A 19,746-nucleotide genomic window follows, 5' to 3' on the forward strand; every position below is an offset into this window, starting at 1 on the left:
ATAGGACTTACTACACAAGGGTATTGCTCCACAAAACAGGTAGGGCGGATCACTCACAATGTCTGAGGGATTGTGGACTCGAGGGCACTCTGATGCATACAGTATGGGAATGTCCCAAACAGACAGTTTTGGGACGTGTGCGGGTCACTGTGAGGCACTGGGGGCACCACTGGATTTGCAGCCCTGAACTGCTCTGCTGGGAATTTGGGGGCCCACTAACTTTACCAAGAGTCAGAAAATACTGATCAATATGGAATGCATGATCACAAAGAGGGTCATAGTGCAAAATTGGGGGACAGAACCTCTCCCACATTTGACAAATGGGAAATTGGGATGGCACACAGTAAAATGCTAGAAAAAGAGATATATAAGGGTAAGGGATGTCTGAAAAAAATGGAGAAAATATTGGGCGACTGGGAAATGCAGAGCCTGTAAAAAAAAGTTAGACATTACTATAAACAGGGAAAAGAATCGAATGCATAGAAGTAGGGACTAGAAAACAAGCATTTGCAATGCAATGAGTCTCGCATTTGCAAAAACATACAAACTTAAGATGGCCTAGATGTGGTCGATGTCATAGTGAATCATTCTGCACAAAAATATTGTAGATATCCATTTTGTAACTGTGAAACAAAAGACAATCTACCTATTTGTTCATACATTTTTTAAAAAAGTGGCTTTCTTAAAGAGGGAGATTTGTAAATGTTGGATATGTGGATACCACCAAAAATGCACAAGCAGGAACACAGGTCCTTGCACTAACAGAATAGTTTGTTTTATCTTTCAATGTGACCTTATACATTTTCCTCCGGGGGAGTCCGCTGGAAAGACTCCCTAATTTGCTGCCACTCCATCAGCAGATCATGGGTCTCTGCTGGATTGAAAGTACATTCAAGTCGTACTATTGCCAAAAGTAAAGAGTGACAAATGTCCTCTCGCTAATCTATTAGGAGACTGAGAACTTGTGGCAGATTATTAATGTGGATGGGCCCACGTAATTTCATGAATACCCATAAGTGAAGACTCAATCGACCCTCTTCACATAAAATCTGTTTGCTTTCCCAAAACTAGGGTCCTTCACTTCCCCCTCACCATGTGTCATGTGGTGGTAAATAGAAGTGGCGAACATACAGATTGATTTTTGTATACGTAATCTCCTTTTCAATAGTATATTGCAAATAGCTTGGAAAAGTTGTTTTTTGAGATTGCCACACGGGCTTCCTTTATCATTGGAGCCTCAGAGGCTTCTAAGTTATTTCACCCTATTTGTTTTTTTAGCTTTATACCCAATTATACCACAGAAATGCTTTTTAAAAGAAACTGACTGAAAGGTGGTTGGCTGCCTGTTGTCCCTCAAAAGATCAACCCTCTCTGTGACACTTGGCCTATGACCTCCAAATACAGAACCCCTTTGGCATGTCACTTCTACCTGGATTCACTATAGTGAGTTCGGAACATGCCAGCAAAAATGTCCTTACACTTGTTGTCATGGACTCCAAATTTAAAGGTGGCAAGCCTTATGACTGGGCATTATTTTCCTACAGCCTGTTCCAGTTTTCCTTAAAGATTGAACCTCTAAGTCCAGTAAATTATAATTGGTTGGATGTTAGAAAATCTCAGAAGTACAAGCTAAGAAGACTTCTTAACAGAAGTTGGCGCTTACCCCCAGCCTGGGGGTAAGGTTAGAAAAAGAGAGGACAAACTGACTGAGCTCCTGACTGCTCTCAGAAGTAGTAGTTCTGGACTGTCCAGTGTGAAGAGGAGCTGCCTGTGATCAACAGGATATGAACCAGGGCCCAGCAAAGACCTATGTTTATGAGGGCTCGAGGACAGCATGCCTTGGTGAGGACTCCACAAACTGAGACATTGCTGTAGTGATTCACAGAGGGCATCTTTGAAAATCTAAAGGGTCTCATTATCCACTTCACAAAAAAGTCTTCAAATCTTTGCTGCCTTCCTCCTATGGAACCTTCAGCATTTTCAGGTTTTTGGCTCTCTGGGCTTTGTTCTCGGGGTCCACTAGTTTATTCCTGTTGCACTGGTTTCATGGTTGGACTGGGACAGGAAACAAGCACGGGTACCACAATAAAAATGGCCCACATTAGTGAATTAGCTTAAAAAATGGTCCATGTTTCCAAATGAGGGCATTTCTGAACTTGTAAACACATGCTGTGTTTTGTAAAATAGGGAAGCCCGCATGGATTTGAGCTTGCTGCAGGCAATGTTTGCTGTAATATCAGGGAAATTAACAGACAGTAAAAACCGACCAAGCAGACCATAAAACAGGCCAACAAACAGTAAAAAAAAAAAACAGCCCACAGACTGACATCTCAAACCAGCCCATCAGGGATTGCCTGCTTGCCTTATAGGCCAGTGCAACCTTACTTGGTTTTGCAATACGGCACTGAGCACTTCGCTCACTCAAGCAAGGCCAGTTTGCATGCAGGCTGCTTCCCTTCACACAGCTTGTTCAACCCTCTCTTGTTGTGTCTCTGCCTTTTCCAGGGCTCGGCACCGATTCTTGCAATTTATCAAGCTTGGAGCTCAGTACAATGTTTCACTCTATTATCTGGAGCATTTCTATTAATCATTTTCAGATCATGTTGGGAGGCTACGAAGCAGTAATGGGTGACAGTGCCTCAAATAGGAGGGCTGAGATACCACTGATGTCCCAGAGTCCACGCTATGGCTCTGAAGGTGGGTCAAGTTGAACCCCTTCTGCACTTGACGCTCAGAGTAGCAAGGGCGAGCAGTCACAGGCTTCTCAGGGAGGTAGTGGGGGGAGTTTGAGCTCAGCACTAAACAATCAACTAACAGAAACAATAGTTTCAAGCATAGAGCTTATTTCTTTAATCACACAGTTGCATTAATTATAATGCTATCCTGCCACTCCCCATTGGAGGCTAGGAGAAAGTGTCAATCAAGCACAGGTGCAGCTCCCAGTCCCACACTGAAATCCGCTGTTTATTTTTTTAGTCTTATCCCCACAATATGGATGACACGTTTTGAATCCTTGTTCATCTCTTGTTGAAGTGGGGGCTTTACCACAAGTGTTTTGGGGATATTAAGAGCCAAAGGTTCACTGACCTAAACAGCAAGCCAGACATGACCCATGTCGGTCTGCACACCTGCCTAGGTTCAGTCTGTGGAGCCTGCATGCAGCACCTGTGCAGGTGCAGAACTGGGCACCGAGTTCTCCAGAGGTTCCAGTGATGCAACTTTGTCTGGGCTAAGGACAGATATAGCCCAGGTTGGGCCAAGGATGCTCATGGCAGATATGGTCCACAATGGACTGGGAGGGAGGTGCAGCCCTGGTTGGACTTATGTTGATCCCAACAGTTGTAGTCCTCTTGTGATCTCAGCAGTTGTAACGCCCTTCCAGGCCAAAGCAATCACAGAAGTTGTAGCTCTTGTCCGGGACTATGGCGATAACAGTAAAGATAGTCCCCATCGAGGCCTGCAGCAATCACACAGTTGCAGCCCTGCTGTGCCTAAAATGATCATGCTGCTGCAGTTCCTAACTGTAACTGAGATGAGACACCAGAGGGGGTGCTATAGGGCACAAGGTACACCGTAGGCCACCCTAAGGCACCCAGGTTTCTCTGAATGTTCCACAGTTACTGGGGTTTGCAGGACCTCTCTTCTCCTAGACAGTCTCTCCTCCTGCAGCGCTGGCAGACTCTTCAATCTCTCTCAGCCCTGTGCTTTAGGGGAGACCCACAGCTCCTTAAGTACAAAATGAAGCCTTCACCTCACCTCTGGTAGACTGACTGTCAGGCAAATAGCAGTACTGGCTGCACTGTAATCCTCTGAGTACTCTGCAGAGCAGTATTTACTTTGGCTTTTAAAGGACTTGAACATAGTGGGGTGGTTTGGGTCCCACTTTTATACACAACTTCTAGACAGGGCATCTGTCTAAAACTATAGAACTGGTTTGGGATGCTTCTTCTTTGAAGTGTTTTCCTCAAGTTTCTCTACGTTTTCTGCACCTGCCCAACTGAAAGAGAGTAATCAGGGACAAAAACAGCTTAGTCTTCACACAGAACCTTCCTCACCTCTGACAATGGAGCCTGTAGTGTCACCCCTTATGCCTACATTCCACCAAATGGCAGTGCTTAGGAAGAGTAACCAGCAGCTGATTGCAAATAAAAGGCCTCAAGGAATTTCAAACAGTGGTCCTATCACCATCCTCCTCACTTCACTGTCTGGATCGCCCTCGAGCTACATGAAAGCAAGACACTTCAACTGTCTAGGAGCACAGTCATCACCGTCCTTCTTGTCCTTTACCAGCCCCGGGACGTTAAAAATGGATCCCACTGGCCTCCATTACTCATTCATGCAAATGATCACTGTGTGTTACACATATGTACACACACACACACAAGATATCAGGTTATGGGCGTCCACATAATTGGAAATTTCCACAAGTGGACAAATAGTCCTCCCTCAGTGACACTGGTTAAAAAAAATGAGCTGGTAACACTACTCATTCCTTTAAGAAAATGCATGGTATGGGGCCACTGTCTCTTTATGCACTATATTCAGAGCAGGAATAACAGTCTACTGCTCACAATGAGGGCAGGTTTGGTGCCCCATTTCATGTCACAGGACATGTCCAGGTCCCTCACGTAGTTAGAGACACGCGTGGGCCTCTGCACACATTGTAAGTTTTGCATGACACCATGGCCAATGTAAAAATCAAGATACCTAATCTACATGCAATTGTACACTCAGAGCAGGGAGACAAACCTGTCTAACATGTAAAAGATATTCCCACCCATGCACCTATATTTCCAGTGAGGCACAGTTTCATACTGTCTCTTAAAGGAAGCATGGGAAGAAGGAGGGGCTGTCCCTGTTGAAGAACATAGGATTCATGTCTATGGGGTTTTTCAGTGTTGCAAACTTTCTTTTTCCTTTGATTTGCAACCTGCCAGCACTTCACACACGCTACTCCTCATATGCCATCATAGACCTACTGAGCACTGCCAACAGACTGCTATAGCATAGCAGAGCTGACTTTTCAACATACAGCCTTGACTCTGTATGGAATCTCTTGTTACTTTCCCAATTTAATTCCCCTGTTTCTCCACAACTCCCAGTGGAGTTTACCATGTAAAGATCTCTATTCTAAGGGGTAAATGCACATCAGGGAGAGTTTTATTTTTGTTTATATCTGTTTAATGCATTTTAACTATTAAAATATAAAATGAATGGAGGTACAGCGTATTACAGTTTAAGCTATGATTAGCTGATCATCAATAAGCGCGGTTCAATGGGCTGTAATCTGATGAAAAACAGGGTCAGTGAGCACATTTGGATAGACCGGAGCCAACGAATAGAGATGATATTATAAATGATTAATCAGCGCAAATGATACATATTGTTTCAATGGATGCACAGTTTCCACATAGTTAATGTACCTTAAGACGGAAATAGACAGTAAATTGTGCATATATTATCAGAACAATTCAAACTTCAGTGATATCCAGTAAAGAATATATATATCACTCTAACCCTGAAAGGGATTTGTTTTGACTTATACTGGGTGCTCCCTTGTGTCTGGACAAAGCTAAACCTCTCTGATGAGCTCTAATGAGAGCGAATCACGTGTCCGGGGTTGCTTTTACTCATTCCAGGTTGGCTTGGACAGTATTTTACCAATCCAAAGCTGTAATACTGTGCCTGGAGTGGTACATGGCTTTTGTCATTTTACAGCTCGGCAAGGTTGACACTGTGTCAAACCTATGCTTAAAGACTTTGCTGTATAAATGGCAAAAGACTGTCACTATCTAGCTCGACGTGATTAGCACTGTGCTGATCCAATGCTTAAAAACTTTGCTAGATAAACAGACATTTGAGGTGAGCAAATCTAGAGTGTCACTGGTGTTGCAGAGTGCTCCTTACCAGAGCTGCTCTCCACCTAAACTTGAGAACTATCCTGAGTTCTCTATTCTTTTATTGCATATATATATGGAAAATGTCACTTACCCAGTGTACATCTGTTCGTGGCATGTTCCGCTGCAGATTCACATGCTATGCATACGTCTGCCATCTAATGTTGGGCTTGGAGTGTTACAAGTTGTTTTTCTTCGAAGAAGTGTTTTCGAGTCACAGGATCGAGTGACTCCGACTCTTCGGCTCCATTGCGCATGGGCATCGACTCCATGTTAGATTGTTTTCTCACAGAGGGTAAGGTAGGAGTGATAGAGTATAAAGAAAAGAGATGTCCATGCAAATGGAATATATATATATATATAAACATACACACACACACATATATACATATGTACAAGTGTTTGTTTAACTTAAAAGGCTACAGGCTTCCGGGGAGGTGGGAGGGTGCGTGTGAATCTGCAGCGGAACATGCCACGAACAGATGTACACTGGGTAAGTGACATTTTCCGTTCGATGGCATGCGTAGCTGCAAAAACACATGCTATGCACAGACTAGAAAGCAGTTATTCCTCACATAAAAGCAGTGGTTAGCCTGTAGGAGTTGAAATTGTTTGAAATAATGTTCTTAGTACAGTTTGACCTACCTACTGTGGCTTTCTGTGCTGATAAAATATCTACACAATAATGTTTAGTAAATGTATGTGGTGTTGACTAAGTAGCTGCTTTACATATTTCAGCCATTAGTATATTTCCTAAGAAGGCCAATGTAGCACCTTTTTTTCTTGTGGAATGTGCTTTAGGTGCAACTAAGAGTTGTCTTTTAGCTTTAAGTTAACATGTTTGGATGCATTTTACTAACCATCTTGCTAAACCTTGTTTTGAAATGGGGTTACCAGTATGAGGTTTTTGAAAAGCTACAAATAGCTCAATACAGTTTTTTATGGGGGGTGCACCACTGAGGAGACATCCAAAGATCACAATAACTACAAGCAGTCCAATGTCGTAGAGAAAATATACGAAGATCTTTTCAGATTGTATTCCCAAAGTGTTTTATTGTTGTCAAACGGGGCTTGTTGTGGCAAAAGATGCATAAACACGGAAGCAGCCAACGCGTTTCGCCCCATACAGAAGGGGCTTCCTCAGGGCTGCAAGGTAACATATAATCATAAGACCAACAATGAATAATACTAAATACTAATAGATAATAATAGAATGTGATAAAGCCCATACACCATCAAAAACAAGGGAGTAGGGGGCGAATATTAACAATAAAAATAATAATAATGTTTGTGTTTTAGATACTAACATTAAGATAAACGCATTATGAAGTAATGAGTCCAAAATATAATGCACCAAGAAGATATTGAGTATTTACAGACATTTTCTAAATTATTTTACTTTCTAAACTATTTACATCTAATATTAGTCAGGAACAGTGAGGAGATAGTGCATGAACCAAAGAACCGGCAAGAGAGTCAAGACAACCACCAACGGCGTCCAAACAGTGAAAATATATATAAAGAAGTATATATAACGATTGGCCTGATGCGCATATGAGAAAGTACATAATGAAAAGAGAGAAGAACACCCGACAGGTTTGTCGTGTTTTACCTGAAAAGTTCGTGGGGAAGACTTGTTGTCTTCTAATTGGTTCGCTCCAAAGAGTATCAAGGCCGGTAGGTCGGAAAAGGTCTACGGGCCCGGCCGTGTGCCGCCCGTATTGTTAATTGTGTCAGCGCGTGTCCCGTGCGCCGAGCCATATTTAAAGGAAGGAGAGAGAGAAGGAAGTTACCAAGAGGAACTTCCGTCAGGCCAGAGGGAGCGCATGGTAGTAGAGAGCGGACTGCACGTGCCCATATGTCCTTCCTTTAAATATGGCTCGGCGCACAGGACACGCGCTGACACAATTAACAATACGGGCGGCACACGGCCAGGCCCGTAGACCTTTTCCGACCTACCGGCCTTGATACTCTTTGGAGCGAACCAATTAGAAGACAACAAGTCTTCCCCACGAACTTTTCAGGTAAAACATGACAAACCTGTCGGGTGTTCTTCTCTCTTTTCATTATGTACTTTCTCATATGCGCATCAGGCCAATCGTTATATATACTTCTTTATATATATTTTCTCCCTAACAGGCTTATTTTATGCCTTTACGTGGTCGTTTTGTACTTTTTCATTTCTACATCATGAGGAATATCACATTGGTATGTGCGCCCCCCTTTTTTTGACTTATCCCCTTCTCTCATATTACTTTTTTAAATATCTGTTTTACCTCCTTCCTTTATCTATGTGAACGGTGCCCCTAGGCAGGGAACCTTTCTTGGTCTTAACTTTCAACACATTTTTTTGTATATCTATTTCCTATGACTTACCTGGCCCTATCACGCTCTTTGCACGAAAAAATATTTTTAAAAAATTCCAATTTTTTTCAATCTTCAATTAACTCACGTTTGCACTGTTTGGACGCCGTTGGTGGTTGTCTTGACTCTCTTGCCGGTTCTTTGGTTCATGCACTATCTCCTCGCTGTTCCTGACTAATATTAGATGTAAATAGTTTAGAAAGTAAAATAATTTAGAAAATGTCTGTAAATACTCAATATCTTCTTGGTGCATTATATTTTGGACTCATTACTTCATAATGCGTTTATCTTAATGTTAGTATCTAAAACACAAACATTATTATTATTTTTATTGTTAATATTTGCCCCCTACTCCCTTGTTTTTGATGGTTTATGGGCTTTATCACATTCTATTATTATCTATTAGTATTTAGTATTATTCATTGTTGGTCTTATGATTATATGTTACCTTGCAGCCCTGAGGAAGCCCCTTCTGTATGGGGCGAAACGCGTTGGCTGCTTCCGTGTTTATGCATCTTTTGCCACAACAAGCCCCGTTTGACAACAATAAAACACTTTGGGAATACAATCTGAAAAGATCTTTGTATATTTTCTCTACGACATTGGACTGCTTGTACTTATTGTGATCTTTGGATGTCTCCTCAGTGGTGCACCCCCCATAAAAAACTGTACTGTAGTATTGGGGCTTTTTGCCTTATTGGTCCTTTTTTGCAGCAAGGACCAGGGTGGAGTTGCACACTATATTCACCTAATTAATGTTATTTCACGGTTGGATACTTCTAGGGATTGATGCGTGCTCTTTCCAGGCCTGCTGCATTTTTGTTCTTGTAAGCTACAAATAGCTGTTTAGTTTTCCTGAATGGTTTTGTTCTATCTATGTAGTACATTAGAGCGCTTTTAATGTATAATGTATGTAGAGCTCTTTCTGCCACAGAATCTGGCTGTGGGAAGAAGACTGGTAGTTCCACCGTTTGATTGATATGAAAAGGTGATACTACTTTAGGAAACATTTAGGGTTAGTTCGTAGTACGACTTTATGTTTATGTACTTGTATGAACGGTTCTTCAATAGTGAAAGCTTGAATTTCACTAACTCTTCGGAATGATGTAATTGCGACTAGGAAGGCAACCTTCCATGTTAAGAATTGCATTTGACATGAGCGCATAGGTTAAAATGGTGGGCCCATACGCTACGTTAGCACTATGTTTAAATTCCACAAAAGAACTGGAGGTGTTCTGGGTGGGATGATGCGTTTTAAACCTTCCATGAAGGCTTTGATTACAGGAACTCTAAATAAAGAGCAGTGCTGGATATTTTGCAAATATGCGGAAATTGCAGTGAGATGTATTTTTATGGAAGAGAATGCTAAATTAGATTTTTGTAAATGAAGTAAATAGCATACAATATCTTGTATTGATGCTGAAAGAGGGGCAATGCTTTTAGATTGACAGTAATATACAAATCTTTTCCATTCGTTGGCATAGCACTGTCTGGTAGTGGGTTTTCTTGCTTGCTTAATTTCTCCCATACATTCAGTTGGTAGTTGTAAATACCCACATTTTATGACCTCAGGAGCCAGATCGCTAGATTGAGTGTGTTGGGATTTGGGTGCCTGATCTGCCCTTTGTTTTGTGTCAACAGATCTGGTCTGTTTGGGAGTTTGGAGTGTGGTACTACTGACAGGTCTAGTAGTGTTGTGTACCACGGCTGACGTGCCCACGTTGGCGCTATGAGTATCAGATTGAGCATGTTTTGACGCAGTTTGTTGATTAAAAATGGAATGAGCGGGAGAGTGGGAAAAGTGTAAGCAAATATCCCTGATCAATTGATCCATAGAGCATTTCCCTTGGATAGGGGATGTGGGTATCTGGATTCGAAGTTTTGGCATTTAGCGTTTTCGCTGGTGGCGAACAGATCTATGTCTGGTGTTCCCCATTGATGAAAGTATTTTTGAAGTACTTGAGGGTGAATCTCCGACTTGTGTGTCTGTTGATGATTTCTGCTGAGAACATCTGCTAATTGGTTGTGTATCCCTGGAATGTACTGTGCTACCAGGTGAATTTGGTTGTGTATTGCCCATTTCCAAATTTTTTGACTTAGGAGGGAGAGTTGGGACGAATATGTCCCTCCTTGTGTGTTTAGGTAATACATGGTGGTCAGGTTGTCTGTTTTGATCAAGACATTTTTGGGAATAAGGAGAGGCTGAAAAGCTTTCAGTGCTAGGAAGACAGCTAACATTTCTAAGTGATTTATGTGTAGCCTTCTGTGTTGGGCATCCCATTGTCCTTGAATGTTGTGATTGCTGAGGTGAGCTCCCCAGCCAATCATTGATGCATCTGTTGTAAGTATGGTCTGAGGGACAGGGTCTTAAAATGGCTGCCCTTTGTTTAGATTTGTGGAATTCCACCACTGAAGGACATGTATGTTTGGCGGTCTATCCACACTAGATCTTGAAGTTGACCCCGTACTTGTGACCATTGTTGTGCAAGGCACTGTTGCAAGGGCCGCATGTTTAGTCTTGAATGTGGAACAATTGCAATACACGATGCCATCATGCCTAATACTTTCATGACCAAATTGACAGTGTACTGTTGACCTGTCTGTATTTGTGCCAATATATTGTGAAATGCTTGTATTCTTTGCGTATTTGGACTTGCAAGCACTTTTTGAGTATTTAGTATTACCCCTAAATACTGTTGTATTTGTGCAGGTTGTAGTTGTGACTTTTGGCAGTTTATGGAGAACCCTAGCGGGAGCAGGGTTTGTATTACATAATGCACATGGTTTTGACACTGCATATGACTGTTTGATTCTATTAGCCAATCGTCTAGATATGGAAAGACATGAATGTGTTGTCTTAGGTGGTCTGCGACTACCGCTAGGCACTTTGTGAATACCCTTGGAGCTGTTGTTATTCCAAAGGGTAACACTTTAAACTGATAATGCTTTCCTTGAATGACAAACCTGAGATATTTTCTGTGCGCAGGATGGATGGGTATGTGAAAATACGCCTCTTTGAGGTCTAATGTTGCCATGAAATCGTGTTGCTGAAGTAGTGGGATAACATCCTGTAGTGTCACCATATGAAAGTGTTCTGACAGGACGTAAAGATTGAGGGTTCTGAGATCTAATATTGGCTTTAAGGTTCCATCCTTTTTGGGAATGAGGAAATACAGTGAGTAAACTCCCGTCCCTACTTGATTTTGTGGCACAGCTTCTATAGTTTGTTTGAGTAATAGAGATTTTAGTTCTTCCTGTAACAGAGTGATATGGTCTGTGGATAGCCTGTGTGGTTTTGGTGGAATGTTTGGTGGAGTATGTATCAATTCTAGGCAATAGCCACTGTGGATAATTGATAATACCGAGTTGTCTGTGGTAATGTTTAGCAATTGTTGTGAAACGTTTGCAGTCTTCCTCCCACAGGGAAGGTGTGAATTGGAAAGGAATGGCACAAGTCACTGTTTACTTTGTTGTGAGGCTTGGTTTGGTGTTTGATATTTTCCCCTGCCTCTGGGGTACTGGCCTCTATAAATGCTTTTGAAACTACCCTGTTGGTATTGAGGTTGGTAGGCCGGCGTTGGCTGTGATGTGGATGCCTCTGCAGTTTGGGCTCTAAATCCACCTCTAAATTGGGGTTTACGAAAAAAGATCCCCTGTATTGTGTGGTGTACAGTGCACCCATGGCGTTTGCGGTGTCTGAATCCTTCCGCATTTTTTCTATAGCAGTGTTGACTTCTGGGCCGAAAAGCTGTTTTTGGTTGAATGGCATATTCAATACTGCTTGTTAGATTTCAGGTTTGAATCCTGAAGACCTAAGCCATGCATTTCTCCTTACGGTTACAGCAGTATTGATGGTTCTGGCTGCTGTATCTGCAGAGTCTAGGGCCGACCTAATTTGTCTGTTAGTGATGGTTTGCCCTTCCTCCACTATCTGTTGTGCCCTTTTTTGCTGTTCTTTGGGGAGATGCTGGATTATATCTTTCATCTCGTCCCAGTGGGTCCTGTCATATCTAGCCAACAACGCCTGAGAGTTGGCTATTCTCCACTGGTTGGCTGCCTGGGATGCCACCCTTTTCCCTGCAGCATCACACTTCCTACTCTCTTTGTCTGGTGGGGGTGCATCACCTGACTGTGAGCTCGCTCTCTTCCTGGCAGCGCTTACCACTACTGAGTCTGGAGGTAGTTGTTGGGTAATATAGACAGGATCGGAAGGAGGTTGCTTATATTTTTTCTCCACTCTAGGAGTAATTATTCTTGCCTTTACTGGCTCTCTAAATATCTGGTCAGCATGTTTTAGCATGCCGGGGAGCATAGGAAGAGACTGATATGTTGCATGCGTGGAGGAGAGTGTATTAAATAAGAAATCATCCTCTTATGGCTCAGTATGCATGGTGACATTATGATATGTTGCCGCCCTAGCTATCACTTTAGTGTAGCCTGTACTATCCTCTGGTGGTGAAGGCTTAGAGGGATAGCAATCTGGGTTAGTGTCTGGAATGGGGTCTGGATTACAAAGATCTCATGGATTCACATTGTCCTGCTGCGAATCAAATGATTGCGATGGTGACTGCATAGGTGTAGGACTGGTAGGAGAAGAGATGTGGAGAGTGAGGAGGAGACTGAGGAGGAGAAAATTGAGGAGGTGGAGGTATCTCCTTTGTTCTTGGCACTTTAGCTGGAGGCTGTGTAGTGTCCAATTCCCCCTGAAAGGCTAATTTCCTCTTTGGTTTTGGAGAAGGTGCAGTTAAAATTCTGCCAGTTTCTTTATGGATATGAATCCTGGCTTGCCTTTCATCCATTGCTTCTATTTGTGAGTCCTCCTTAGTCGTTTTGTGGCTTTCTCTAAGTGCTTTTGAAAGTCCATGCTCCTCAGTATAACTAGGTTTTTTTCGGCTCTGAAGCTGGCTTTTTCGGTATTGAAAGAGATGGGGTTGAAGATGGTCTTGGCTCCGAAAATTATTTTCAAAATTTCAACCTGGAAGAGCGGTGTTTGCTCGGTTCGGAGACGGAGCTTCAGCTCGAGTCCAATGGCTTCAGAGGGATGGCCTTCTTCGGTGCCGAGCTGGTGGGTTGGTCACCGAGCGTTTTCTTTCGGGTCAAGCCATGGCCTTCCGGCAGTGGCGTTCCCAAGGCCTTATGTTTGGGCTTAGATGACAAAGGGGCAGGCGTACTTACGTGGTGTCCTGCCGTGACCAGTCTGTCCTCCTCAGAATCCTGGTTGGAGTCGGATCCTCAAACGGAGATTGCGGTCTGCATGATTTCTTCCTCTTCGATGTTGAGATGTTCGGTGCTTTTTGATGCCTTCTCGAGTCTCCGTGCTCTTCTGTCCCAGAGTGTCTTTTTCGACCGGAAGGATCTGCAGGCCTCACAATTTTCTTCCCGATGGTCAGGGGAAACGCAGAGATTACAGACGAGGTGTTGGTCCGTATAAGGGAATTTAGCGTGGCACCGAGGACAGAATCGGAATGGAGTCCGATCCATGAGGCTTCCACACGATCTGCCCGAGTAGGTCCGAGTGGGGCACGTGCGCGCCCCGAAGGACGAGTAAAGATGTTTGTTTCAACGGTACGGATGTGTCGATCGAAGGTGTAATGCGATCGAAACAATACCAACAAGAAATTAAGAGTTTTAAAGATTTTCCGAATCGAACTATCGGAGCGAAAGGAAACACGTCCGAACCCGATGGCGGAAAGTAAACAATCTAACATGGAGTCGATACCCATGCGCAATGGAGCCGAAGAGGAAGAGTCACTCGATCCCGTGACCCGAAAACACTTCTTCGAAGAAATACAACTTGTAACACTCCGAGCCCAACACTAGATGGCAGACGTATGCATAGCATGTGTATCTGCAGCTACACATGCCATTGAACATATAGATATAGATCAAGAGTCTTACCGAACAGCGTAATAACAACAGAAGGTAAGAGAGAGACACACAACAGCACACCCTCCACATGCAAAACTATGTGGTGTATAAGGTATTTTTAGGTGAGGTCAACCCGCCTTAGGGCCTAGTCAATACAATGAGCAGGGAGCCCCTTCTGGTTGAGGGCACGGGTGCAGAATTGGGTGACACAGATGTGATGGTTGCTACAGCGTCACAGGCATTTGCTATGGGATATTTACAGAGCCATAAAGCGTCTTCCTGGTGCAGGGCTATGCTCTCAGCCTGTGACAAGGTTGTCAATGATTGAGTTCAGGAAGTTAGTAAAGCGGGGTGCAGCGACTTCCACCTGCGAGTGATAAGTCTTTTGGCCAGAAGGATGTCCAGGTCTATGTATTGCGACCTACCTATGTATTTTGTGCACCTTTTATACAGGCCTAGTAGGCAGGGCCCCAAGGTGGTCAGTATGTTGCATCCAGTGAAGAGGGATAGCAGGTGGCACACACCCTGCAGTAGAGTGTCAGTCGAGGACAGGACCATAGCATGCGTTTAAAGTCAGCGTCTGCCAGATGGCATTGGGGGCACTCAGCATCTGTGAGGTGGAAATAGCTATTGATTTTAGTAGGTGTGAGATAGGCCATATGGACAATGTACAGTGGAAGCATGCATTTCAGCAGTAAGAGCTTTATGCACGGATCTTCATGAAGGTAAGTCCTGTTCGGACAACACCCCTGCTCTCTATGATCACCTTTTGACTCCTTGCACTATTGTTTTAGGTTTGTAGAAAATAAATCAGTCTGATGAATGCAGCTGAAAGCTTTTGTTATCCAGCACCTCAAAAACCACCACAGGAAAGAAACCTAAGGGCTGCAGATAAGAGTGATTAAGTCCAGAAGACTCTAATTATGAAATAAAAGTCACTCCTTTCTAGCCTCACAGAATTTATATCAGATTTTGCCCATAAGTAAAATTAGGTCATTTATTCTTAAATTTTAAAATATGTTGTACATTTGTATAGAGCAGATCAGTCATCAGTCTTATTGCACGTAACATAACTAAGTCGTATTTGTATCACCATTTATCCTTTCATGACATTATCATCCCATTTATCTGTTGGGATATTCAAATAACGTATCATTACACATATGTATAATTAAGAATTATGTAAACAAAATCGTGTTATTCTACGTTTGATGACAAGGGGTACAGATTCACTTTATTTTCATAGACGGATGTATAAGTTACACAATTCGTCAGCATTTACTCCTGCACATTACAAGAAACAAAATAGGATGAAGTAATGAACGACACTGGTATAAAGTCAAAAAACTGCAGGTGAAAGACTGAGGAAGGGTATCAATAAAAACACATCAATTGATTGGTGTAAATACTGGACTAAAACCACGAAATCATTCACTACAAACAAAAGTAGGACCTAGCCTTTGTCTTGACTGACCACTTAAGGTAGAGGCATTGTATTAAGCAGAATGTCAGCAAAACTGATTGTTTGTGGAATACTCTGTGCTAATAAAAGCTCCCTGTAGGGCAGTCCGCTTTTGAGAATCCCTGAATTGATGATTAAAATTCTGTATATCTGGGCTCTGAATCACAAATATACGAAGGAAACATTTCAAAGTCGAACACAGAAAAAATAGGTGAAATCTTGGCTACAGCTGGAAACAATGTGATTTTTTTATAATAAATGAAAATGTGATGAGTTTAAGGAGTGACAAAGCCAGCTTACTGCAAATTTCCATATCAGTTTAAATAATACCGTTTTTTATCTACACATAAAAATATGAACCATACCTGTAATGTACTGTAACTGGCCATCTTCTCTCCTTATTGTAAATGCTTCCCCTGGGTTTACCTGCACCAGAATAACCTACAAAAGATGCAATATATAACAGGCAGTTAGACAAAATACAAGCAAGAAAGGTTATTTATGCTGTTCACACGAGCACAAACAATGATACATAACAAAAGCTACCAAGTTTGTTCTCCTCACAACAGACCCTTTCAGCAAAAGAAAACAGCTTACTCGGTCAAATAAAATTTTACAAAGAGTTTTCGCAGATTCTGGCACTGCACCTGTATACGAGGAGGCCTAGAGGGATGCATACATCCATTCCTCGAAGAGTTACTGAATGTCACGATTCTGAAACCGGATAAACCCCCTGAAGGCTGTAACTCATACAGACCTCTTTCCATTATAAACGCAGACATCAACTTACTTGCCAAATTGCTCATGAACACTTATAACTAACATAATTCGACCTGATCAATCAGGCTTTACAGCAGGCCATTCCCCGATCCACAACCTGCGCACCATGTTCGCACCACTGCATACACTTGATCCACGGGAGAAAGCCGCCACCATGTTTTCTAGATGAAAACAAGGAACTGCAACACTCATGAACGGAGATACCTCTTTTTGCTGCCTGAGCAGGTTGGACTCAGCTATGGATTTATAACCTGGTTCAAGCTTCTTTACACGCTCCCCAGAGCTTGTTTGTGGATAAGTAGTGCTGTAATCTCACCACACCTGATTGCCAGTAGAACCAGACAGGGCTGTAGTCTGTTCTGCATTCTATTTGCAATAGCCATTGAGACCCTGGCACGCAAGCTCTATCAACACTACTCGAATAGAGGACTAGATTACAAAACCAAACGCCTCTATGTATGCGGATGACGTCACACTATATGTCAGAGACCCTGAGTCCACACCTTCCCAATACTCCGGGAACTTAGAATTTGGTGGCATCACAGGTGTAACCATTAAATGGTCCAAGTTGGTTGGTCCTCCTTCCCCTTACTGCTGTTTCGAGTAAATTCACTCTTGTATTCTCAATGAAGTGGTCGAACGCTGTTCAGAACCTGGGCATTTAGATTAGCGGAGATCTAGATGAAGTCTATTAAGGGAACTACGGCAGATAGTTCAGTGGCTTGAGGATCTCTCCCCATGGCCTAAATGAACGAGTTACTTACCTTCGGTAACGACTTTTCTGGTGGATACATTAGCTACCAGTGGATTCCTCACCTAATGAATACTCCCATGGCGCCAGCCTTCGACGGAAATCTTCTTCCTAGCTTCTGCACGTCGACGAGGACGTCACATTTGCCCACGCGACGCCATCTGACGTCATACAGGCAATAAGAAGTCCTCGCCGACGTGCCGACGTCAGTACCAAAATATTTTACGTGCCTGAGAACAATAATCTAATGTGATGAAAGACAAAAGCAACATCTCATAACATTGTAAACCACACATCTTTGCAAGAAGATGGCTATAAATTTAACATACATATATATATATATATATTTTTTTTTAAAATAAATAAATATATATACTAAATATATATATATACAAATATATATATATATATATATATATATATATATATATATATATATATATACACATATAAAAATATACATACGTCCATATATACATAACCTATTGCAGTCCTCAAGACCAAGAGGAGCACACTCAAGAATTACTTGGTGAGACCAAAAAGGCAACGGGGAGGCGGGTGGGACCGTGAGGAATCCACAGGTAGCTAATATATCCACCAGAAAAGTCGTTACCGAAGGTAAGTAACTAGTTCTTCTGATGGATACAACTACCTGTGGATTCCTCACCTAATGAATAGAGTCCCAAAGCAGTACCGCGCCCGGTGGTGGGTGTCTGTATGGTCAAACCAAGAAATCCTGCAGCACTGACCGTGCAAAATGGCCGTCCCTTCTGACCTCAGAGTCCAAGCAATAATGCTTCGCAAAAGTGTGAAGGGACGACCAAGTTGCGGCCTTGCAGATGTCGACCACAGGAACACCTCTAGCCAAGGCTGAAGTGGCCGACTTAGCCCTGGTGGAATGAGCTCTAATACCATCAGGAGGATCCTTCTTTGCTAAAGAGTAACATATTTTAATGCAAAGAACAACCCCCCTGGAGAGTGTTCTCTTGTGGACTGCCTTTCCTCTCCTCTTGCCCACGTATCTGATGAAAAGCTGATCCTCTAGCCTGAAATCCTTCGTTCTGTCTATGTAAAAGCTTAACGCCCTCTTTGGGTCCAAGCGATGTAGTCTCTCTTCTTCCTTTGAAGGATGAGGCGGAGGATAGAACGTGGACAGAGTAATTGTCTGGGCCAAATGGAAGGGTGAAACAACCTTCGGAAGGAAAGCAGCCTTGGTCCTCAACACCACCTTATCCCCATAAAAAGTTGTATAAGGGGTTTTTACCGATAAAGCCTGCAATTCACTCACTCTCCTTGCAGATGTTATAGCCACCAGGAAGACTGTTTTAAGAACTAAAACCTTAAGGGGCAAGAATGCATAGGCTCAAAAGGGGACCACATAAGGAAAGTCAGGACCAAGGACAATTCCCATTGAGGCATAACGAAAGGATTTGGAGGATATTTATTCATAAGGCCCTTCAAGAATCTAAGTACTATAGGAGATTTAAATAACGAAGGTTGGTCTGGAAGACAAATGAAGGCTGACAAGGCAGACAAGTAACCTTTAATAGTAGCCACTGCACAACCCCTCTGTGCTAAAGACAAAGCAAAGGATAAAATATCTGACAAATGAGCACGTAAGGGATCAATCTGTCTCCCTCCACACCATACCACAAATTTAGACCACCTATTAGCGTAGATAGATTTAGTGGAGTGTCGCCTGGCCGCTAAAATAACATTCACTACATCAGGCGGGAGAGAGAAGGAACTCAGGTTGCCCCGTTCAAACTCCAGGCATGTAGGTGCAGACTCTGGAGGTTGGGGTGTAAAACCTGCCCCCGCGACTGCGAGAGGAGGTCTGCCCTGAGAGGGAGACGGAGCGGAGGGCACAGTGAGAGTTGGAGAAGGTCGGAATACCACACCCTCCTTGGCCAATCCGGAGCTATTAAGATTACTTGGGCCCGGTCTTGGCAAATTTTCCTCAATACTCGAGGAATCAAGGGTATGGGGGGAAACGCGTAAAGCAACTGGTCGCACCAGGTTCTCTGAAACGCGTCCCCCAAAGCTCCCTGCACCGGATACTGGAGGCTGCAGAATAACGGACAGTGTGAGTTCTCCTGGGTGGCAAACAGATCTATCCGAGGAAACCCCCACAACTGGAAGATTAGACGGACTTGATCTGGATGGAGACGCCACTCGTGGTCGGCCGAGAAATGGCGACTGAGACTGTCCGCACGTACATTCAAGACTCTGGCCAGATAATTTGCTACCAAGCAAATCCGATGGTCCTTCGCCCAGGACCATAGTCGAAGAGCTTCTCTGCAGAGAAGATACGACCCCACCCCTCCCTGTTTGTTTATATACCACATTGCGGTAGTATTGTCCGTCAGGACCTGAACCGACTGACCGCGAAGGGATGGGAGGAAGGCCTTGAGAGCCAGACGTACAGCCGTAACTCTAACAGATTGATATGAAACATCTGTTCCTCTGGAGACCAAAGCCCTTTGATCTCCAGGTCCCCCAGATGAGCTCCCCACCCTAGAGTGGAAGCATCTGTTATGACCGTGGCCACTGGTGGAGGCTGCGTGAACGGCCTTCCTTGGGAAAGATTGTCGTCCGCAATCCACCACTTCAAATCCGTGGCA

The 19,746-nt window shown here is 43.2% G+C and overlaps 1 protein-coding gene across 2 annotated transcripts in view; it reads right to left on the reverse strand.

Moving 5' to 3' along the window:
* The window catches only part of FNDC3A (fibronectin type III domain containing 3A), a 1,418,915-nt gene that overhangs the window by 989,845 nt on the left and 409,324 nt on the right, over positions 1-19,746 (reverse strand). For both annotated transcript variants that reach the window (XM_069205374.1, XM_069205375.1), the window contains one exon: positions 15,957-16,032. In XM_069205374.1, coding sequence (XP_069061475.1) covers positions 15,957-16,032 — 76 coding nt within the window. The remainder of the gene's footprint in view (positions 1-15,956; positions 16,033-19,746) is intronic.

This window comes from Pleurodeles waltl, chromosome 8, assembly GCF_031143425.1.
Source record: "Pleurodeles waltl isolate 20211129_DDA chromosome 8, aPleWal1.hap1.20221129, whole genome shotgun sequence".
Taxonomy (NCBI): Eukaryota; Metazoa; Chordata; class Amphibia; order Caudata; family Salamandridae; genus Pleurodeles; species Pleurodeles waltl.